The sequence below is a fragment of the Sphaerodactylus townsendi genome, linkage group LG02 (assembly GCF_021028975.2).
Source record: "Sphaerodactylus townsendi isolate TG3544 linkage group LG02, MPM_Stown_v2.3, whole genome shotgun sequence".
Lineage (NCBI taxonomy): Eukaryota > Metazoa > Chordata > Lepidosauria > Squamata > Sphaerodactylidae > Sphaerodactylus > Sphaerodactylus townsendi.
The window spans coordinates 154,551,721-154,575,869 of record NC_059426.1 but is presented as its reverse complement, the minus strand read 5'-3'; the positions used below and the strand labels follow the sequence as shown (position 1 = coordinate 154,575,869).

The following is a 24,149-nucleotide window of genomic DNA, read 5'->3' as shown; positions in this document are numbered from 1 at the left end:
AAAGGAAACACTTCTTCACGCAACGTGTGATTGGTGTTTGGAATATGCTGCCACAGGAGGTGGTGATGGCCACTAACCTGGATAGCTTTAAAAGGGGCTTGGACAGATTTATGGAGGAGAAGTTGATTTATGGCTACCAATCTTGATCCTCTTTGATCTGAGATTGCAAATGCCTTAACAGACCAGGTGATCGGGAGCAACAGCCGCAGAAGGCCATTGCGTTCACATCCTACATGTGAGCTCCCAAAGGCACCTGGTGGGCCACTGCGAGTAGCAGAGAGCTGGACTAGATGGACTTTGGTCTGATCCAGCTGGCTTGTTCTTATGTTCTTATAGATAGATAGATAGATAGATAGATAGATAGATAGATAGATAGATAGATAGATAGATAGATAGATAGATAGATAGATAGATAGATAGATAGATAGATAGATAGATAGATAGATAGATAGATAGATAGATAGATTTAAATTCAGATACAGGGGTTTTTTTGCTTGCTTGTTTCTTATGTGTTGCTTGAGCACCTCAGGATCTTTTCACGGGATGGATCTATTCTTTGTTGGTGGCGGTTTCAGCATTACAGATTGCTCTCCTTAGGAAGGTATGAACAGCTCACATATGAAGCTGCCTTACACTGAAACAAAGCATTAGTTCAGCAAAATCATAATTGTCTTTTCAGACTGGCAGGGACTCTCCAGGGTCTCAGGCAGACATCTTTCACCTCACTTCCTGTATGACCCTTTTAGCCGGAGACACTGGAGATTGAGCCTGGAACCTTCTGCACGCAAATTAGAGGTTGTTCTACTAACCCATCATCCTTCCCTGCCCCTGTGCTGTCTTCTTTAAGAATCATAAGACCATTTCTGTAAGCGGACATGTAGTTTATTTAATCAGGAGGGTATTATTTTGTCAGAAGGTTGTTCATGTCCATTAAAAAAAATTATCCTGTGGATCAGGTTTCTTTCTAAGTGGTTGAGGAGAAAGTAGATTCCTGTGGGTTTATAGCCCTGGCTGTATGCCATCCTAAACAACAAATTTGGGATATAGCCCTTCAAGTAGAGCAGTGGTTCTCAACCTGTGGGTCTGGACTCCTTTGGGGGTTGAACAACCCTTTCACAGGGATCACCTAAGACTCTCTGCATCAGTGTTCTCCATCTGTAAAATGGATAAATGTTAGGGTTGGGGGTCACCACAACATGAGGAGTTGTATTAAAGGGTCTTCATTAGGAAGGTTGAGAACCACTGAAGTAGAGGGAACGTAAGCACAGTCTTATCTGCTGGTAGGGATCCATGTTAAAAACTTTGTTCTAGCAGACTGGATGTTGTCGAATTCCCTAAATACCTTCCTCTTGGCCCATTTTAATGCTTTCCCATCAGCTCTTTTGGAAGGGAGATATGAACCTATCCCTTACAGTCAACATGTTTGCCCCCACAGATTGGACAAGGTCAAAAGTCAGCCATTTGTCATTTTATTGCTGTCTATATAGGGGCATTAAGTCTTTCGGTTTAAGTCCAATCTGATCAGATTTTGCAGGCAGACCTAATTAATTTTATATTTTGCTCTTCCTTTCATCGTGTTCTGATGAGACCACATTTAAGGTCACCAAATTTTCTGCCTTGGCACTTAACAAGGAAGCAGCTGGTTAAGTCTTTTTATTGATTATATATGTATTTCTGTAATCAGGGTATTATGTGGCTTTGAAATTTTATTGTATGTTGAGGTGCTCATGACTGCGTGTCAATCCCGGCTGACCCATGACTGCAACAAGTAAAGAGAGAGAGAGAATTGTCTTGTGATCTGTGGTTCTTTCCTAATCTGCCTTGAAGATACCATGATCATTGGAAAGGCAGCTGCTATGCCCACTTTCTTATTTCTTTACAAATAAATAGGTGCAAGCTACTGTTTATTTATTCCTCTCCTTCTTTACATATATTTTGCTGCCAACAGGAATTTAATTCTAAACCCCTTGATACTTTCTCCAGAAGTACTGTGACCAAGCTTTGAAGCATTTCTGAAGGGCTAGGTGGTCCAGGGGAAGACTACTAGTATAGGATTCTAGGATACATTTAACAAAATAAAATTTTATTTATGTGTGTTCTATGGGCTTAAGCATTTCAAGAAATAATTTACAATAAATGAAACAAACTGGGGCAACAACTTCTTCTGAGGCAACTTTCACTTTACATCAATCTGCTCTCTCACTCCTTTATTTCTCTGAGACCCTATTAGGAATTGACTCCTTTTTAGTCCCTCAATGCTTCTATACACTCTGACTCATTTTAGCTCAGACTGACTCCCTGACAGTCTTCAACACAGACTTCTGTGTCTCTGCTAAGTTTTACACACAATCTGACACAGCATATACGTATTGGCATCAATAAATAAACTGGTGGTTGACCATTTGACGATAATGTTGTTTAGTTGAGGAGGTGGTCATGGATTAAGGGTTAAAAACCACTGGAAGAGTCCACTGAGGTTTCAGTTCTGTCTCAGAACTTTTTGGATGAACCTGAAACACAGATGATGAAATGTAGCTGTCGTAAATTGGATTTAAATGCCCCAGTGTGGATGAGAAATTGGAAGTAGAGTGTAGTGGTAGAATGATCCGTCAAGTTGCAGCTGATTTATGGCAGTGTAATATGGTTTTCAAGGCAAGAGTACTTAATATAAATATACAGACACAAAACAGGTGTCAGATTTGCATAGCTTTGCAGACAAACTGCAGTGATGTCCCGTCCCCCATACTCAAGGCACAAGAGCTTGAAAAAGGGCCAAAAGAAACTGAAATAGACACTGACGACAGAGTTTGATACCTTCTCACCCCTTTGAGTGAGCTGCTGTAAAAAGCTTGTAGATTGGTGCTGTTGTAAAAAGCTGTCCTAAAGTTTAATGATTAAGAGTGATGGATTCTAATCTGGAGAACCAGGTTTGATTCTAGGCTTCTCCACATGAGCCTCAGACTCTAGACATGTGAATCAGGTTTATTTCCCCATGCCTACACATGAAGCCTGCTGGGTGACCTTGGGCTAGTCACAGTTTTATCAGAACTCTCTCAGCCCCACCTGCCTCACAAGGGCCCCTTCCGCACACGCAAAATAATGTGTTTTCAAACCACTTTCACATCTGTTTGCAAGTGGATTTTGCTATTCCGCACATCTTTAAAGAGCACTGAAAGCAGTTTGAAAGTGCATTATTCTGCATGTGCGGAATGAGCCAAGGTGTTTGCTGTGGGGAGAGGAAGGGAAAGGAGCTTGTAAGCCGCTTTCAGACTCCTTAAAGTTAGACAAAAGCAGGGCATAAATACCAACTCTTTCTCTTTTGCTTATTCTAAAGCTGTCATTATTATTTATTGACTTCTGCCCCGCCCTTCCGAACCATGGTCGGACGATTCTGTTTATTATACATATTTACTATAAAGACCAGCCTTTCTTTTATGAATCCAGCCCTGCATGCACACATGCCCCACCCCTTCATTCTCACAACGACTCTGTGAGGTAGGTTAGGCTGAGGGAGAGTGACTGGTCCAAGCTCACCCAGTGAGCATCATGGCAGAGTGGGGATTTGAATTTCACTCCCCTCAGTCCAAATTAACTTCTCTTAGTACATTATCATGGACTTTTTTTGAACATACTTGCCTCCTAAGTACTATCAGTGTGCTGGTATCCACGTTTTACTGAGTGTTCTAGGACTTGCCTCCTTGCTTATTGGGTTTCATTTGCTGCAAGGAAGTGCTAAGGAATAGAAATGGTTCTGTGAGCTATTGATGGGGAAAGGAGCAGAGAAGACACTAGGAGGCTGATTGTGGACGTGGTGTATATGTGGATGGGATCTGAGAGAAACGTATATGAATGGCATGCACTCACAATGTGTGATATGAACAGGCACAGAGAAGATGTTTTGCAAACAGAGCAACTGTATCAGTGAATGTTTGTAAAATTCTGCTTCTTTTAAGAATAGCAACTATACAACCGCAGCCTAAGAGCATTAGGAGATTGCAAAATCACCTCACCGTAACCCAAGAATTGCAACAAATCAGAGGGATTGGTTAATTTGTAAGGGAATATGGTAGATTGTACGAGCAGTAGCAATCAGGATGATGACAGAGATCTCCACAAATATGTTCTGATGAAGTGTTGAGCACGAAATGAGCAGTTTATACCGGGAGCTCTTCAGGTGAACTTGTCCCTGAAGTTCAAAAGTAATTGTCCAAGTAGTATTGCTGATAAATATTGATGTTGGTAGGAGCTGACTATTTAATTGTGGCTGTATAACTATGTAGTTTTGTGGAATTACAATCGCTGTTGCTGTGCTACAATCCGTACGTTAATTTTTAGGAACACGTTCCTGTTTGTTTACTGATATTGTTGTGCAATTGCAGTTAATATACACGGGATTGAAATGTTTACTTGCATTAATTATTCTCTTAACTATTAGATATAATATAAACAATTACTTACATTTTGTGTTGCGCTATCTAGCTGTTTTGGGAAAACTGTACAATAGGACAAGAAAGAAGGCTCCTTAGAGACTTCTGACTTATTAGTGGAATGAAGTGAGAAGAAAACCAAATTCTGATCTCAATGGGCAGTATGAATCGTATCAAGCGGTTACTGTCACATCATTTGGGAAAGGTTTCCTTGAACCCACAGGAAGACATTAAATCTGTCATGCGCACTTATCTTATTTGCACAGGATTGAAAATATACCATTGAGACTATTCATGTAGGTTGAAGAATAATCGCCTGTCATGCACGTACTGAGATAAACTTCAGCTGTGAAGTGCGCAGATGGATTATTGTGTGTCTCACTGCTTGCCTCCTCACACCAGCATACCTGCTTGCCAATGTGCTGCAGAAATGTGTTTCTGAAATGATAGTTGGTGCTCAAAAGATTATGTGCTAAGATAATGTGGTTGAACGCTAAGATAATGTGGTACACAAATGACATGACTCACTTAATGTGGGCGGACCAGGGTCTCCTGGAGTGGTGTTTCTTCTTTTTGCTCATGGCATACTAGTGTGGAAGTAAACTTGAGTTTAAATTATAAGGGGTTGATTTATGAACATATAGCAAGGATTCTGTTTTTATAAAGGTAAAAGTAGTCCCCCCATGCAAGCTCCAGGTCATTGGTGGCCCATGGGGTGGCATCATATCACAGTGTTGACTAGGCAGACTATATTTGCGGAGTGGTTTGCCATTTCCTTCACCAGTCACCCACACTTTACCCCCAGCAAGCTGGGAACTCATTTGACCGACCTCAGAAGGATGGAAGGTTGAGTCAACCTTGAGCCGGCTACCTGAAACCGACTTCTGTCGGGATCGAACTCAGGTCATGAGCAGAACTTAGAGTTCAGTACTGCAGCTTACCACTGCACCACAGGGCTTGTTTCTGCATTTTTAGCCCTCTTCTTAACTGCAGTTGTGTACTGCTGCTTTGTTTAGGCTAGATCAGGGGTCCCCAAACTTTTTAAACAGGGGGCCAGTTCACTGTCCCTCAGACTGTTGGAGGGCCGGACTAAAAAAAACTATGAACAAATTCCTATGCACAAATGATTGTGAAATGTTTGATTTCACCTTTCAGCCTTTCTGTCATGGTCTATTTTTAGAACAGTGACCAAAGTATGTCAAGTACAGGGTGGGCTCCAAATATTGTTGGGGAGGCTGTGGAATGCCTTCCCCTGTAAAAAAAGCAGAACTTTCCCAATGAAGCATTCCATCTAACCCAGGATCAGGTATCTTCCTGGGTTCTTTCCTCCCTAGCAGCCAGCGAGCGATTCGCCAGCCTGGCTGATGCCAATGGGAGTGAGGCGGAACAGAAAGCCTGAGAGCAACACATGGGGTAGCCGAGAGGGAAGGCTGTGGAGCAGGCGTTGCCACATGTAAGGTTTCCAACTCTGGGTCAGAAAATGCATGGAGATTTGGGGGTGCCATCATGTAACTGCAATCAATGGCCGTTGGGGCCAGTTCCTCCTCTCCCTCGAGCCCCCACTGCAGATGAATGGAGCCATCGCTGCCATGCCTGGCGGGCCGGATAAATGCCTTCAGGGGGCCACATTTGGCCCCCGGGCCGTAGTTTGGGGACCCCTGGGCTAGATCTACACATGGATCTGCCTTGGGCAGTATACTTTTAAACTACAAGCAGGAATGCTTCTTTCCTTGCATACAAGAAATCACTACACAAATTAAACTAACACATTGAGAGAAACACTGTGCCCCAGCATTTTTCCTGCTATGCTGGTTTTCCACCTGCAGGGAGTGGGGGGGTTTAGTTCAGGGAAACATTAAGAAATGTGATCCTCTTGCTGCAGTCCACAGTAGAGGATTGCCTGAGTTGTAAACCAGTGTTGAAATGTAAACACACTTCCTAGAATTTAAGATAATTGGACTCAGTGAGGGTTAATTATGAGTAACATGTCTAGAATCTGGGGCACGAATGTCAAAACAGAGAGGCCGCTTATTTCGAATCACTTGTGTAAACTTGTGCATGAATGCTTGAATCACTTGTGCATGAATGTCAAAACAGAGAGGCTGCTTATTTTGAATCACTTGTGTAAACGTGAGATATTGTTCCACCCTATCCTGCATTAATACCGGGGAATTCTCACCCACTTTATAAAACCCACTCGCTTATGAAGTTTTGATAAATCAAAAAGTATTTAAAAGTACAGTCTACCACAATACCTAGATTAAGACATTAATATGTTATTGGTCACACTTAAATTCAGAGTAGATTAAGCTGAAATGATTTCTGTTTTAGGACTTATGCATAAAGAATAAGGTGATAGAATTCCGAGGTGGCAAAGTGGACTTTGCCACATTGGACTTTATTTGTGGTGGGTCACAATTTTAATGTTCCTTCATGTAAAAAAAATCCATGCAAATGAAGAAGTGTGGCATTGTAGAGAAAAAGGTTCTGTTGTAACCTTTTACATGTTGTGCTGTTTTCAGTCTTATTAACGTAGGGGAACGTTGACAATGTAGTCCTTCCTCTGCAGTCTGGAGTGTATCGTTTGATCTCTCACCTGGGTTTCCTGCTGCTTCATTCTGCTTCATATGTAGACCAGGCCTCTGGGTGGATAATGGGACAAAAGTTTACAGCCAGGTTTTCCTCTGTCAGGAATTGGCACTAAAAAGGCTGACAGTATCTTCTAGGCAGCAGAGTCCAGAAATAACGCGCCCCCCCTCGCCCCCACGATTGTTTGTGAACAACCTTACACCAAAGAAGCCTTTTTTGGTGCAAGACGCTAAATGAAAACTAATCTGATATCAGTCTAGTAAGCCCTTACAAGGCGAAATGAACTGGAAAATTTGTGACAGACCTATATTTAGCCAGATCTTTCATTGGAGGGCAAAGCTTTGTTGCCTTCTAATCTGCCAAGCAGAAAAGGCAGCTTGTACATTCACTACTAGAGAAAGAAAAAAGCAATTGCACGTCGTGTGAGTCATCACATTTTGTGAGAGCAACAGACTTTCCCCATATTTCCAAACAACATCAGATGCTGAGTTTTGTTTTCAGAGGCTCGTTTCTTAAAAAGTCTAATTCCTCTGTGAAAATGTTAGTGGGAACTTTTTTCATGTTTGCAACACAAAACACAGTGTTTTGATGTAACTTGGAACATTTTCAAGTTGCATTGAATCCTAATTGTTCTAATTCTCCTCAGTTCTAGCACCTCTTTCGAGATCAGCTCGGTGCTGTTTTTCTGTGTCCTACGCTTTAGCTCATCAAAAACCGCACTGTGTCCATCACTCCTCCGTTTCATAGAATATTACACTATGAAACCTTGGGCTATTTAATATTTGGTGTTTTCTTCTAACTCCCTTAAGACTGGATTGGTTGCCATGTTCCTGTGTTCAGCACGTCACCTCATCACCACCCCCTCCACAATTCTTCTCATGTCCTTTTCTAACTCTTCCATCTCCATGAATGTTATCATGGTAGACCAGGGGTGTCAAACTCGTGGCCCTCCAGATGTTCATGAACTACAATTCCCATCAGTCCCTCCCAACATGAGCATTGGCTATGCTGGCAAGGGTTGATGGGAATTGTAGTTCATGAACATCTGGAGGGCCGCGAGTTTGACACCTGTGTGGTAGACCATGTATTCCTTCCTTCCACCATTGATTTTGCTGCAGCTGCTAGCTCCTTGGCTTCTAATTCAGTGAAGACTAAAGTAACCTAGTGACTGACACTGTAGCCTAAGCAGAATTACTCTCTTCAGAGTCCACTGGTTTAGAGGGCTGTAGCTCTGTTTAGAATTGCATTATGGGAGAATAAGCTATCATCTATATATCTAATAGTGAGGTGACCCCCATCTGTGAATATCTGAATCCTTAAATGGAGGCCACACTCACACAAAACTGATTTTTTCCCTGCAAATTTAGGGGACATCCAGGATTGCAGAAAAATCTGAAATCTTATAAAAATACATTGGGTTAGGGTTAGGGTTAGGATGGTGGGATCCAAACATTCTAATAACAGGTTCTGATGCAGGTGGGATTCAAACAGTGGCGCCGCCGCACACACGCACCTCCAGTCTCTATTGGGCAGGGAGGTTGCTTTAGTAACCCCTTCTCGGCACTCAGAAAAAATTAGTAACCACTTCTAGAGAAGTGGTGAGAACTGGTTGGATCCCACCTCTGGGTTTAAATCCCCCCTCCCCCCCAATAAAAGATTGTTATCTGTCCAAGTGCAGAAAAGAATTACCTCCTGTATGGTTGTTGTTGGCAGCGGTGGAAAAAAGTGGGGAGGCATAGGACTCCCCATCAGTCTTTCAGGCCCACACTTTTCCAAGTGTGCTCTCTATCTGTGGATATCTAAATCTGCAGATCAGAGCCTCTATATCCAAAATGGATTTTTCAACAAACTTGGGGGGACCCAGGATTTGCAGAAAAATCTAATGTTAAAATTAATTAAACTCCTCCCAAATTAAATAAAGACCTATGCTTGTGCAGACTGTGCACCTATAGCGGTGGTTGCTGCTCCAGCAACACCCAGGAGCCTGGCGGCTGCATCTACAATATAAGGGGAGAAGCCTTGGTGGGCCTGGAGCTGTCCCGGGCAAGCTGCCAAGAGCAGTGATGTATGTGGGGGGAGCTTTGGCAGGCCCACTCAGAACTGCTCTGGGTGATCCACCATGAGTGGTGATCTTGGGGGGAGGGGTGGGCAGAGAGACACAGAGAGAAAGAGAGAGTGCTGGAGTGAGGAGAAGAAGGTGCTGGGGTAGAAGGGCAGAAAAAGATAGAAAGAGAGAGTGATGAGATAGGGGGAAAGAGAGAGTGACTGGCATGGAAGAGAGAAGAAGAAGAGTCTGGATTTATACCCAGCCCTTCGTTCAGGGAGGCAGGATTAAAATTTTTGTTCTGCTTCCTGTTTCCTGCCTGGGAGTCACCTGCCCCAGTTTGTCTCCTGCCTCATTAAGGAGAGCAGACTTCAGAGTAGGCTCTGTTAGCCACCTTGGATTTGCCTCTCATTTAGCTCTTTGTTCTAAATTTCTTCTTATCTCCTTCTGGTTCTTTCTCTGAGTGCTTCTATGCCTTTCTCCTTTATATCTTTCTGCACTTTCTGTTCTGTGGTGTAGGATGTCCATCCCCTTCTCCCACAAATAGCAGGTCCACTATCTCATGGCCCACAAAGGCTGCAAGGAAATGGACGGGGGACTGCCAAACTCAAAGGGGCCAAAATTCCTCCCTAAGTGAAGGGGAAGGTAGGGAAGAGGGGGAATTTATCTTAGATGAGGAAACCTTATCCAAAGATATGCCAGAGCAATCTCTTAGATTTTTCAAACAAGATTACCAGATGTATTGTCGAAGACTTTCATGGCCAGATCCAACTGGTTGTTGTGGGTTTTCCGGGTTGTGTGGCCGTGGTCTGGTAGATCTTGTTCCTAACGTTTCGCCTGCATCTGTGGCTGGCATCTTCAGAGCTGTATCACAGAGAGAAGTCTGTTACACTGTATAGCTGAACTGCCCCTTTCTCCATTTTATCCCATCAACAATCTTGTGCTACAGCTAGATGGAAAAATGTGACTGGCTCAACACTCAGAAGTAATCAAAAGCTCATTCCGCACATGCAGAATAATGCACCTTCAAACAATTGTGGCCGTTTCCGCACGGCCTCCCTGTCGCCTCCACGCCGGCGAGAATTCCGCCGGCGTGGAGGCGAAGGCCGTTCGCATGCACACATAATAATAATACGCTGGCGGCCGCAGCAGCGAGGCGACGTGCAAGCGGCGGCGGCTCCGCACGGAGACGGGAAAGCTCTTCTCAACCTGGCCCGTCCCACTCACCGCACCTTGTCCCGTGCGTGCGCCTGCTGGCCGTCGAAGCCCCGCCCATCGCTGCGCCTCCGACCTCCAGGGGTCGGAGGACAGCGTGGGCGGGGCTTCGACGGCCAGCAGGCGACGACGGGGACAAGGTGAGTGGGACGGGCCAGGGAGACAGCGTGTTCCCGGCGGCGCGGTTCGCACCGGGCCATCGCCCGGGGAAGACGCTTCCCAACAACAACTCACATTTAAAGGTTGTTGTTTTAGAGGCGGACTTTCGAGCCGCCCGCCTCTGGGGGAAGCGCCAGTCAGAAGAACCGACACTGCTGCAACGAACGGCGACGCAATACTGTAGAGACCCGGCGGCCTGGGGGCGGCGTTTTTACCGCCCCCAGGCCGTCGTTTTTGGCCCATGCAGAAAGGGCCTGTGAAAGTGGTTTGAAAACGCATTATTTTGCGTGTGCGGAAGGGGCCAAAGAGAGCTTCATGGTAGAGTGGGAATTTGAACCTGAATCTCTCCAGTCACAGCCTGAGACTCTTAACCATTACACTATATTGGATTACTGTTACTATTGTCAGTGCATGTCCTGTTTGCAAGATAGAGCTAGTATGGAATGTCACAGGGTTTCCATGCTAATATGCATTATTTTTACAAGTAAAACCAGGTAACACAACCTAGATAAATATGGAGTTTGTATTACACATTGAGTTGCATGTGCATTGACTATAACTTAAGAATTACTTGATGCACATACAAAGAAAAATCAAGTGTACACTGTATACGGTTTGTATGTGTGTACACTGTAACCTGAGATCAGAAATTAATAGTTTTGAGATCCATGGGAGAGTAGGACAGTTGGAAAAGAGTAGTTGGGCCTGAGGAGTGATAGGACTCTCATGGAACAGTTGGTAGCTTTTTAAAAAATACACTTTCCTATTCTGTCAGGAAAATATTGTAGAAAGAATGTAGAAGGTCAGCTATATAATACAGCTGGTGTCTAGCTGATGACTTGGATATTTTCTTTCTGTTTAACAGCCAATGTGGCATAGGAGCAGCAGTGGCATAGGAGGTTAAGAGCTCATGTATCTAATCTGGAGGAACCGGGTTTGATTCCCAGCTCTGCCACCTGAGCTGTGGAGGCTTATCTGGGGAATTCAGATTTGCCTGTACACTCCCACACACGCCAGCTGGGTGACCTTGGGCTAGTCACAGCTTCTCAGAGCTCTCTCAGCCCCACCTACCTCACAGGGTGTTTGTTGTGAGGGGGGAAGGGCAAGGAGATTGTAAGCCCCTTTGAGTCTCCTGCAGGAGAGAAAGGGGGGATATAAATCCAAACTCTTCTTCTTCTTCTTCTTCTTCTTCTTCTTCTTCTTCTTCTTCTTCTTCTTCTTCTTCTTCTTCTTCTATGTATTAGGCGTCCTTGAGTTCAACCATGACGTGTGTAGTTAAAACAGATTTCACTTACCTTTCCTTTCGGTTTTGAATGGTTATTATATGTTCTGTATGGCGTTTGAATAAATATTTTACTTTATTAATGTTTCGTTAGAGTTTTACTCACCTACATGGAGGTGAGCATTTGAGCAGGCTACTGAGTAGATAAACATTCTAGATCAGGGGTAGGGAACCTTTAACACTCAAAGAGCCATTTGGACCCGTTTTCCACGGGAAAAGAAAACACTTGGAGCTGCAAATAATTTTTGACATCTAAAATAAAGATAACACTATATATATAGGGTTTTAAAAATCTTTTACTCCGCTCATTCTGAGAAGTGCATGGATGCGCCCGCCCTGCTGCCTGCAGGGCGGGCAAGGATGGGGCCGGCGGCTCGGCTCGTGGAGCCACAGTGCAAGGGCAGAAGAGCCGCATGCGGCTCTCGAGCCGCAGGTTCCCTACCCCTGTTCTAGATGCTCTAAGGAGGAGGGAGGGGCAGTCTGGACTTTTCATTCCCCTTGTCAGGGTGGTGGATTCCTCAATCTATTGCTGTTCCAAGCAGCAATTCCTAGTTCTACTCTACATCACTTCTGGGTTTTCACTGGGAGCAATACAGTAGGGGGTCATGATGCTGCAGCCTCAAATTTCTCTGCCTCCAAACCTCCTGTATGGCCTGACAACTGTAGCAGAGTCTGAGCAGGGAGAGTGATCCTTGCTGATCCCAGAACAGAGTGAAAGTTTACAAAGACTTCCAGTATTTCACGCATAATATAGTATAAGGAATCCTGGCAAACAAAAATGTTGATCTTCACTGACCTGCACAGACAATCATTACTATAAAAGAGTGACTGCGGCATACCAAGTTTGCTATCGAATGTCCAAAGTGAAGGCCCTCAACACTCAGTATTTTTGTCCAGCCAAAATTCCTATAAAATCTGGTTTAGAAGAGGTAAAGAGGAACATGTTTCTTCCCTAATAAACTGCCTGTTTCTCCGCAGTTAAGGGAGTCAAAGGTTTTAAGTATTAGTATAAGGACACTTATTTGCGAAGGTGAAATGATATAATTTGCATGCAGATGAGTGAACAAAACCATCTCAAATTCTGTCTTTGTCAGTAGGAATGCCAGTATATTTAATGGGACATTGAAGAAACTATACTAAGCATATCATCCATTCAAACGTTTTGACTGCTTTCAAGTTCTTTATCACTAGTACTTCTGGGTTTCCAACAGAGACAAATACGCAATGTAGCTTATTTGAGTTGGTCTACATGTCTATCACTGAACTGAGGGAATCTCAGTCAATTAATCATATGTATTGCAGTTCATTGATTAATTTATTAAATATGCATACATTTGCAAATCCATACAACACTTGGAAGGACAAAAGGTGTTTTTTGTTTTGTTTTTAGATTATGTATGCATGTGTCACACATGTGTCTTTGAAGAGGCATTCCATCCAGGGTGAGAAAAGAAGAATGCCTCTTCTAAGAAGGTACCTGCCATGTGCAGTTTTTGTAGACAATTGCATTAAAAATAATAATCGAATTTGAAAAATCCTGCTTCATTCATTGAAGCCACATATTTAACAACTCAAATATTTAAACCAATTAATCTAATCAAATAAGTGAGCAAACCTTGATGTCCATTTTATTACACATCAACGTCAATCCAGAGAAAAGATGGGTCTTATGTGAATTGGGCTAGAGGAGGGCAAGAGAGGGAATGAGCAGGATTGCAAAGGGACAAATATGAACCAATATGCTTTCATCTGCTTCAGCTTGCTTATATGTGGGGATAAGGGTTACAGGAATAAACTAAAAGCTTTCACTGAAGAGCTGAGTTTTAAGAAAGGATTGGAAGGCTGAGTGAGGTGGCATCCCATACAGAGTCAGGAATCAAATTCCCTGAATTGGAATCCATAAGGGAAATGAGCAAAGAAATTTAAGAGGGGAGATATTGGGATGAGGAAGTTGAAAGACCAAAGGCAAGGGCTTCATGGAAAATAATGGGGAAAGAATAAGGATGGGAAGTTTGTGCTTCACATGGAAGTGGGTGAAATGCCAGTGGAAGGACATCTCTCGGTCTGCTCTCAGGCTCATTCCGCACACGCAAAATAATGCACTTTCAAGCTGCTTTCACAACTGTTTTTGCCATTCCGCACAGCTTCAAACAGCCCTGAAAGCAGCTTGAAAGTGCATTATTCTGCGTGTGCGGAATGAGCCTCAGAGATTGTGTGTGAAAAGAGGGATGAATCACCTTTGCTACCAGATACTGATGGTATTGGTTAATATTTTAAAACCTGGTATGTGCATTCGCTAATTAATTGTTACCATTTTTTTTGTCATTTGCAGATTGCTCAGGGTGAACCTCAAAAGTCATGTTTCAAGCCTGTAGCAGAAAAAGTTACAGACAGTTGCCAACAGATCTGCCAATGTAGACCACCTCCCTTACCACCACCACCACCTCCTCCTCCACCGCCAAGGTTGCTTGGGGTCACACCTGGTAAGTAGAGAATGCTAGTATTTCTTTCTCAAAGCAACTAATCAACACTGGATCCCCAGATAAGATCGTTTCCTATGTTGCTTGATGATTTATATTAGTATATTTTATGATCCAGTATTTGGAAGAATGTATTGTGTTCTACAACAAGATTACCTCTACACCAGAAGGAAAAGACAACTATGATGATTGGGCTTCTTCTGATAAAATATAAACAGCAATATCAGTTTACATCAGCGCAGAGTGTGTCCCAGTTATTCTTGTATAATGAGTGTGCTCTTCTTCCTAATTTGGGCTAGCCCAATCTCATTGGATCTTGGATCTAAGCAGGATCAACCTGGGCTAGTTCTTAGATGGGAGACCACCAAAGAAGTCCAGGGTCACTATGCAGATACAGAACTGGCAAACCACCTTGAAAACCCTACAGAGTCTGAGCTAATATGGAGTGTTGTGGGGTTTGCAAGATAATATGCATTATTTTTACAAGTAAAACCAGGCAGCACAACCTAGATAAATGTGGAGTTTGTATTACACATTGAGTTGCATATCCATTGGCTGTAACTTAAGAGTTACTTGATGCACATACAAAGAAAAATCAAGGGTACACTGTACACGGTTTGTACATGTGTTCACTGTAACCTGTGAGCAGAGCTTTCCTAGGCTTACCCGCAGTGCGTAGTTAAAGAAGGGTGTAAATACCATCATAATCTGAGAAAGTTACAGCCCATTCAAGATGGGGCCAGGGTGGATTGGGCTGTGGGAGCAGCATGAGCTGCACCAATGTGATTGCCCACCCCACCAGCATAAGGCACCTGTATCGGTAGAGAAAGCAAACACATCAGTGGGTGGGCACCACACAGCTCTGCAGCACCCAAACCTGGAAGGGCTCCCTGCTGCAAGGCTGCAACAGCATCACAGAGCACATCAGCGCAGTGTGGGATATGCTGGGGGCATTCTTGGGGGTGTAGTCAACTTTAATCAGCTTTTAGGCCATGAACATCCCCAGCGCAGCCCTCTGACTTATGCCAGGGAAACATGGGGTGTTAGTAATTTTTCCCAATGGAGTTTTTCTTGGCAGCAGCTGTGTTACCTGGAGCTCCATTAGAGGTGATGTGGTGCCGGCTTCCCCCTCACCGTCCCCAGCTACTGTGGAGCTCTGCTCCCCCCATCTGGATTGACCTTCCTGTTCTTGAAATCTCGGCTTGAGGTTGTGCAGAGATGTTCTGTCTGGTGATGAAACATGAGGGTTGGATGGACTGGAGATGTTTGCTGCAGGAGGAATTGTGTGGAGGAGTTACATGGAGTTGGGGGACGTTTATTATTCAATCCTTTTTTATCCTGTTCTTCCGTCAAGTAAGTCAGAATGGCTTACATGCCCTGTTCCCTTCATTCTTTCCTCTGGTGAGATAGATGATAATGAGAGAGAATAAGGGAGGAGTGTTGAGAAAATCGTCAAGGCAGCTGACTGAGATCTGGGTTGGGTTGTTGTTCCTTCTCTTTTAAAGATATTTAGCCTGGGCATGGCTAGAGATAGAAACTTTTGGTATGAGCCAAAGAGTAAGAGCCAAAGGATATTTAGCCTGTGTCTTACTGCTTGTGGCCCTGATGTTACCAGACTGACCCATGGTGGGTTGTGGGAGCCCTGACTCTATCCATCCTGTCAACCCTTGGGGTGCCTAGCAGCACACCCAAGTGCCAAACTGCCATTTTTCCACACTGGATAGTGTACCCACAAAGACAGAGACCTTGTCTGGACTTGCCTTTGCCCATATCTGCCTTACAAAATACCTGCCTCACACCCATCCTAAAGGGATTCAGGTAAAACAATACCTTCTGCTGTGGAAACTGTTCCCACCTCTAGCCCTGGTCTGTCTGCCCTTCCAAGACAAAGAACATCCTAATGTATTTTCTCCAAAGTGTTCCTGCCAGCACAATACTAATCTTAGCTTCTTCCTCTGACTAATGTGTCTCTAAAGACTACCATATTTGCATTGCCATTGTTTTGTAGCTGTGATTGAGTCAGCTGCCTGCCACCTTTGGGCACTCCCTGGCTTATCCCATTAAAGTCAAGCGCTCAAACCATTAGATTAACTACACAACACTTAAGTATAACATTCCTCTTAGTCTTCCCCAGGAAGACAAGGGCCCTCCTTTGTCCAGGAAGATTAAGCTGTCAGCATAACTAGAGGGCCCGATCTTTCCTATAAATTAGGCCTTCACCCAACACTCAGTGCCAAGTACTTCTGAGCTATCTATCTATCTATCTATCTATCTATCTATCTATCTATCTATCTATCTATCTATCTATCTATCTATCTATCTATCTATCTATCTATCTATCTATCTATCTATCTATCTATCTATCTATCTATCTATCTATCTATCTATTTATTTATTTATTTATTTATTTATTGGTCTTATAGACTGCCCAACCCCCGAAGGGCTCTGGGCGGTGAACAACATTAAAATAACAGGTACAGAATAAACTGTAAATAATTTAAGTTAAAAGCAGCAGTTAATAAACAACAGACAGCAGTGCCCGTAACAATTCCTACTAAACTACACTCTCCCAAAGGGAGAAGAAGAGTGGCCCATAGATGGTAGTGGGCCCAAAGGGGGGAGGCGGGGGCACCCATCCCAGCTGACTGGGCACTCCAAAGGCCAGCCCAGGAACAACTCTGTACTTGCGAAGGTCCCTCTCGCCCAGGAACTCACTGAGATCCCTTGGGAGCCGGACAGATGGAGGAAAAGTGTTCCACCAGGCAGGGGACCCCAGGGCTGTAAAGGTCCCTATTGTAACCCCTACGTGGAGGCCAGCCGCATCATCTAGAGGGCCAGGGACTACCAACTTAGATTGGCCTCTGCTGAACATAAAGAGGCCCTGAAATAGTAGGGACATATGGGAGTAATGTAGTTCCCCGAAGGTATAAAGGGAGTCCCAGGCCGCCGTCAAGGCCTTAAAGGTAAAGTACCCATACCTTGAAAGAGCGATCCAGGAGACTCAACCCGGGGGGGGAGCCAATGCAGCTTGAAGCGCGAGTATTGGTTGAATATATGGTCCGCGCGGAAGAAGCCTCCCGTGAGCAGCCCGGGCCTGCAGCATTTTGGACCAGTTGTAACCTCGGATCAACCCCGCCATGAGGTATGAAGCCCACAGCACAGTAAGAAGCCGAAGTTACAATAGTCCAGCCTGGAGGTTGACCCGTTGCATGGATCACTGTGGCCAGGTCCTGCGATGGGAGAGGAAGGGAACCAACTGCCCGGGCTTGCGAAGATGAAAAAAAAAGCATAACCCAGGGTTGTATGGAGGCCACCTGGGTCTCCACATTGAAAGAGAGCGAATCCAGGTGGACCCCAGGCTGCTGCGGACCGAGGGGGCCGGCCAATAAGAGCCCCTCCCACACCAGCGGCTGGAAATTCCCACCCTCTCCCCGACCAAGCCAAGGAGGATCTCCCGTCTTGATGGGTTGAAAAAAGTTTTAACCTGCTCTGTTTGCAACCAACCAGCAACCGCCTCCAAACAATGCTGGAGAGCTGCAGGGGCCGGTGACCGCTGCCCCCCTCCATCAACAGCAGAATGAGCTACAGAGTATCATCCAGGCATACTGATGACAGATCGGCCCATAGCTCCCGTTACCAGCTGAGCAGAGGGGTGCGCATGTAGATATTAAATAACGAAAGCGGGGACAATAGCGGCTCCCTGAGGCACCCCACAATGAAGCCGAGGCACAGCTGGGAAGAGCTTAGTCCCCACACCACACTTGCTGACTCCGATCGAGGAACGAGGCAATCCATTGAAGGACAGTGCCCCGCACCCGGAGGCGGCCAGGCGGATGCGGAGTCAAAGATAAATGATCCCGACCATATCAAAGCTTGCTAGCTTGGTCAGGTCTAACAATTTACCAACTTGGCGCCCGATCCGCCTCGGTCCAAAGCTGCATGTCTGCGGGCGTATCTCGCGACCAGCGACAAAGAATGGTCTCCGTCCCATGCCTTTCCAGCAGGAAGCTTGGACTGGAAGGGATCGAGCGCCGTGATGCTTCATCCAGCAGAAACCCTGAAGCTGCTCCAACACCACTCTCTCCAATTACCTTCCCCAGAAGCGAAAAGATTCAGAAGCGGAGGCGAGTAATGGTGGCCAGATCCGCCAGGATCTAAGGATGAGGTGCTTTTCAACAGTAAAGGCGGGACCACTGCCTCCCTTCAACCCACCTGGAAAGACTCGCGCTTGCTCCAAAGGGAGCCATTGATGATGCTTCAACGGGTGGGGTTAAGTAACTCCTCCCACGGCAAAGCTTAACAAACCATGAGGGAGCACGCGGATCCAGAGGACAGGTAGGTAGGTCTAACAGCGTAGCCAAGGACCCCTGTATCAACAGCGGCCCGGAGAGCAGGGAAAACTGGGCCAAACATGGAGCCCTGAAGGCTGACAGGGGAGCCTCCAGTTACGCTAATTGTAGATAAAGAAAAAAGTGGGGAAAGGTCCACACTATGGTGGAGTGGCGTGATTTTATCCGCCGAAAAAAAAGCTCCATAAATCTTACACCCCTCCACAGCCAATAGTCTAATGAGAATTTGCAGAACTCTCCGACAAAGGAGGTCGAGGGACGAATCCTGCACGGAACAGTTGCTGTGGTTAATGTGAGTGAACTAGCAGATGCGAGAGAGGAGGAGAAAGAAGATCCTCTTACGCCTCCCTTTATGCCATCATCATCATAGGCTTTCATAAGCGATCCTATAAGATGCCGCGCCGCCGTCCGCGAGATTTCCCTCCACACTTTCGCTCCAGGTGTCCTGAGGCCCGTTCATATTAGCGGAGCTCCCCAGTATACCACGGAGCCGCCGAGAAACGGGGGCGCGCAAGAGGACAGCGCCGAGAGGCAACTAACATCGATGGCATCGGAGAGCCGGGAATTCCAATCCTCCACCTGCTCATCGAGTGTGCCGGCAGGTTCAGGATCCTGCAGAGCATTCAGGAAACCAAGTGGATCCATAAGTCTCCGCGGGCGGGCATAAATCAGCCCGTCGCCTAGACAGGGTTGGCGTGGCAGGTCCACCCGAACCTTTAGGGCAAAATGGTCGGACCATGGCACTCTATCAATAGAGGATATGACCAAAGCAGTTCCCGACCCGAAGACCAAATCCAGTGTGTGACCGGCCTCATGAGTGGGGCCAGAATTTACTAAGGAGAGGCCTAGCGTTGCCATGGATGACACTAGGTCCGTGGCCGCTGCACAGGAAGGCTGATGTCGAGCATGGGCCGTTAGGAAGTCACCTGGCAAGACAATAAGTCGAGGGAACCGCAACGCTTCCAGTCAGCCACCACTCCTTCCAGCAGCCGCGGCAGGAAACCCGTCCCCAGGTCTGCGCTAGGCGAAGCATCGGGTACACCAAAAGCGACAGCCAACCTCTCCAAGCCCAACCACTCTTAGACCTGACACACTCCCATGCCGGGTGGATCTCCGGAACAGGAACAGCCCTGAAGGGGATAGAATCACGGATGAACATCGCCACGCTGCCCCCCCCCCGGCCCTGTGTTCGAGCCCGGTGGAGACACAGCATGAAACCTGGTGGCGTGACCTGCGCCCAAAGCTGCTTGCACGGTCTCACCATCACGCACCCAGGTGTTACGGGTGAAATTACAAGCCAGGTCCATCTGTTGATCTCCTCGGAGATAGTCACGCGGAGAACAGCGGGTCTTATTATTGATGGACCTGGCATTAAGCAGCAGCCTGAGGGAGCCGAAGCAGGGTATTACTCTCTGAACCAAACCGCACTCTCATTCCTCCGGGATAGGGCGAGGAGGTCAGAAGGCGAACGAGCATAACCGTATCTCGTCCGTCTTCTCTTATAAGGCCGCCGCCTACCGTCATAGTTACCCCGTCCCATTATGACTGGAATCCCTGGCCCCATGGGTGGTGCCCCCATCCCTCTATCTCCCTTCTATCAAATCCACTCAGGACTCCCACAACACCGTGGGCCCAGGGTTAGTCACTAACTTCACTAAGAATATTAACAATAAGCAGCCTGGACTAATCCAGCTGTATCTACTCTGATCTAAGCTAGCACAACTAACAAAACTAAACAAACAATTCTAACTAGACCAGACTAACATCTTATAATATTCCCTAACTCTAATCTATCACAGCTAGTGGTTATACAAAAAGGTGCCTAAAACCGGCACCTAAACAGTGTCAAAAAAAGGTAATGGAGGCTGAGGTAGTGAAAAATGAAATGATGGAAACTGGTAGAAACTGATAGAAACTGAGGAGGGTGCCAGCTAGCAGTAGAGGGAGCCACTGCCACCAGCTCCCTGTAGGGGTCACTCTTGGCTGTGCTCTTCAAGGGACATAATAATAGGAACAAACCACAGGTGGCGAGTGTGGGGCTCACACCACCCAAACAAGCCTCGTGTGTATTAATTCCAATATGTTCCTTAAACTGCGACCTGTGTGGCTCTCTCACAGCCAACCTGTCGCTGTCAAAATCAGCCAATGTCCTCTTAAGCGCAGCAGATTGTTTTGCTTCGGGTTGTGTCGTTTGTCCCGTAGCCAGCCACCACTCCTCGCATGTAACCAGGCTCCAGTCCCGTTGCCCACACCCCCTATGGGTGTGTTTGCACCGTGGGGGCCAAATCATAGGCGTGATCTTTAATGGCACCAGGATGCCTACCAAATCAGTAGCCTCAGTAATTCCAAAGGCAGGGAAAGGGAAAGGGAAAGGGAAGGGGGTCGACCCAACTCTCGCACCCAGCTCTCCTTGGGTGTGGCGTCTAGCGGCAAGGAAGGGGGGTCGACCCAGCTCTCGTACCCAGCTCTCCTTGGGTGCAGCGTCCAACGGCAGGGAGGGGGGTCGACCCGGCTCTCGCACCCAGCTCTCCTTGGGTGCAGCGTCCAATGGCAGGGAAGGGGGTCAACCTGACTCTCGCACCCAGTTCTCCTTGGGTGCGGCGTCCCCTGCCCCGCAGTATCGCCGCTATCGTAGATGGGCCTGGCTTTGCCGCTGCCCCTCAGTATCGCCGCTGCCGAGTTGCCTCGTTAGCGCCGGTTGCTCCGGCTCCAATTGCTCCACCCATAAGCGCGACCGCGGCCGCCGCATCACGGCTAGCCTTTAGTTCAGTTCTACTAGCCTTTAGTTCAGTTCTACTGAGTGCCATCCGCTTCCTCCCCTGCCCTTTTGAAGCTCAGTTCAGGCACTTGAATTCTGCTTTTCTGGACCCCCTCTTTACTATCTGGTAAAGTGTCACTCTTAAAAATCCCCCAAACCCTACCAACTCCTATCCTAGGACTGTATGTGTGTGGGCTCTGCTGCTTTGATTATTGTGTGCCGTGTTTTAATTGTTTCCCTTTTAACAAATTTGTTGATCTTTCTCTGGTGGATTTCTTGCAAAAGCACCTTGCTGTAAACATAGACAACCAAGATTCCAAGTTTGCCCACCTCACCTGTCCTTTGCTAATTCCTCACTCTTAAAGGGGCAGACTCCAGCATTTTGTGTAACACAGAAGTAAACTGGACCAGTGGATCCAGAACCAGTCCAAGATTTTGAATATGATCTTTTAATCCTGTTTACTTATTTAAATTGTATTTTGGGTTTTGTGAGCCACTTTTAGTGCCACCCTTAGCAGAGCTATACCCTTCTAAACCCATTGGTGATGTGACTCTGCTTAGGGTGACACTGATTGAGTCTCCTTAGGGGGAAATTGTGGTAGAAATACTTCCATGGTCCCAGCACTCAGTGAACTGCATGTGAAGTGAAGAATTGAACCCCAGGCCCCCCAGGTTCTTGTCTGAAACTAGGTTTGCCAGGTATTCTGCTTTAGTTTATTCTGGACCCTGCTACTCCTGCTGGTACTCAGTGGAGTGGAGGAAGCAAAATAGGGAAGGGAACTCGTGTCACACCATCACATCTTTTCTGTCACAAATCCAGAAGAAACATCGTGTCATCACAACATTCTAGGGTTCACCTGAAGTCCTATGCCTTTACTGTGGCTTTGGGGTGAATCCTACAGCATCATCCTGATGCAGTGATGTCACTTCCAGGTTTGCCGTAAAAGTGATGTTGCAGCATTGGCATGGTACCATTTGTTGTGACTATATTCCCCCGGACTCTCAGGGATTACCAATGCTAGCCTGGCAACACTATCCGATAACATGGGCACAAAGATGGGCACAAATATGCATCGTTGTCTTGGGGTAAACCTGAAGAATAACAATAAATGCATTTCCCTTAGGTTCCATTCAGCTACAATGACAACTCGTGTCTTAATAAGAGTTCTGTATATTCCCCCTACCTCTTCCCATTACATGTGACTTGGACACTGAAGCTGCCAAAAGAGGAGGAGAAGGAAGAGATTTGTACTTGAGCAAATGCTGCTGTTGTGTCCAGTACTTGATTAATTTTGTTTGTGAAACTTTCCTGACTCTCAGAGGTTGGGGGCAAAGAGCAGGCTGCTCAGTGAAGGGAAAGGTAGAGCACTCTCCAACAAGGTCACCTCCACACTAGATAACACCTTCTGCAAACTTTTCCTTTTGGATCCCACTCTGTTATTTGCTTTTTCTGCCAAATGCAAGCTTCTGTAGTCTGCCATGATAGTCACTTTTCATGGGTTGCCATATGGAAGCCTCAGTTGGATCCAGTCAATTAGACTCTCCTGCCAGTCTAAAAAGGGGGCTCCGGTGGTCCTGCTGCAGCCAGTGACTCCTGGCTGACTCAGGATCCATAGTTCTGTCTTATAGCTCTTTCACTAGCCTTCACCTCAGCCAGCAGGAGGGAGGAGGTAAGGAACGTTGCTGATGTTTTGGATAATGGAGCCAGCAGCTCAACCTCAGGGCTGTATGCTTAAAGAAAGCAGTAGGAGCAAGTTCCTCTTGCTGAACTGGAACCTCACAGTTGGGTAATTAATATGTTGGGAATGATGCATTTATGCAGCGGTTGTACCAAGAAGTACTGGGAAATATCGGTAGAGCTTCCCCTGCAGTGTAGTTTGCAAACCCTCTCACCTTCGTAGGCATAGCACTGGCAACTGTCCTGATTTTGCTAGTTGTGACAATTGCCTGCATAATCCCCAATCTGAAATTATTACTTTCAGGACTGAGAAATTTGTGACTTACATGCCCCCTGCCCCAAAAAAGTACATGATGTCTCTGCCTCTGAAAAGCTTATGGAACAGTTAGTTTTTTCAGATGTTACAAGGCTCTCTGTTGTTTTGGCTGTTGCCACTGTCCCTGTGGTATTGCTGGTGCTAGAAGCATATGCTTTTGTAGACTAGAGCCTCTTCATCAAGCTCTGTGCAAGAGGATAAATAGACATTTTAAAAACGGCAGTGTTCAGCATCACAGTAGAGTATGTGTCACTTTCCCAGGACTTAGCCATTGACCTCTAAGTCACCATACGTCAACTAAAATACGTCAACTAAAATACTGGAGGGTCCAGTACAAAAATGCTGAACAAGTATGTATCAGCAAATCTGTTTATATGGAATTCAGATGAACCTGATTCTATCTTTCCAACTATAGAAAGTATTTATTTATTTTGGGGGGGAGTTCCACTAAGACTAAATATGGATTGCATGGTATAATACAAATAGCATGGGAGATAAGCAGTATAATGGGACTAGTAATGATAATAATGAAACTAAAATACTTCAAAGGGAGACTCCAGTACATAAATGCTGAACAAGAATCCATCAGCAAGTCTGTTTATATGGAATTCAGATGAACCTGATTCTATGGCTGATTCCACATGGGCCAAAAACAGTGGTGTGAAAACGGTGTGAAAACAGTATAAACCCTTTTACACCGTTTTAAACCCTTTTACACCATTTTCACACCATTTTCACTCTGCTGTTTTTGGCCCATCCGGAATCAGCCTATCTTTCCAACTACAGGAAGTATTTATTTATTCATTTATTTATTTTATTTAGAGTCCCACTAAGACTAACTATGGATTACAT

The 24,149-nt window shown here is 45.7% G+C and overlaps 1 protein-coding gene across 6 annotated transcripts in view; it reads left to right on the top strand.

Moving 5' to 3' along the window:
• Positions 1 to 24,149, top strand: part of PRIMA1 (proline rich membrane anchor 1) — a 73,404-nt gene that overhangs the window by 12,594 nt on the left and 36,661 nt on the right. For all 6 annotated transcript variants that reach the window (XR_007243710.1, XR_007243711.1, XM_048487138.1 and 3 more), the window contains one exon: positions 14,049 to 14,199. Coding sequence is in view for 4 of the 6 variants with exons in the window: in XM_048487138.1 (XP_048343095.1) it covers positions 14,049 to 14,199 (151 nt within the window). In the remaining 2 variants the exon portion in view is untranslated. The remainder of the gene's footprint in view (positions 1 to 14,048; positions 14,200 to 24,149) is intronic.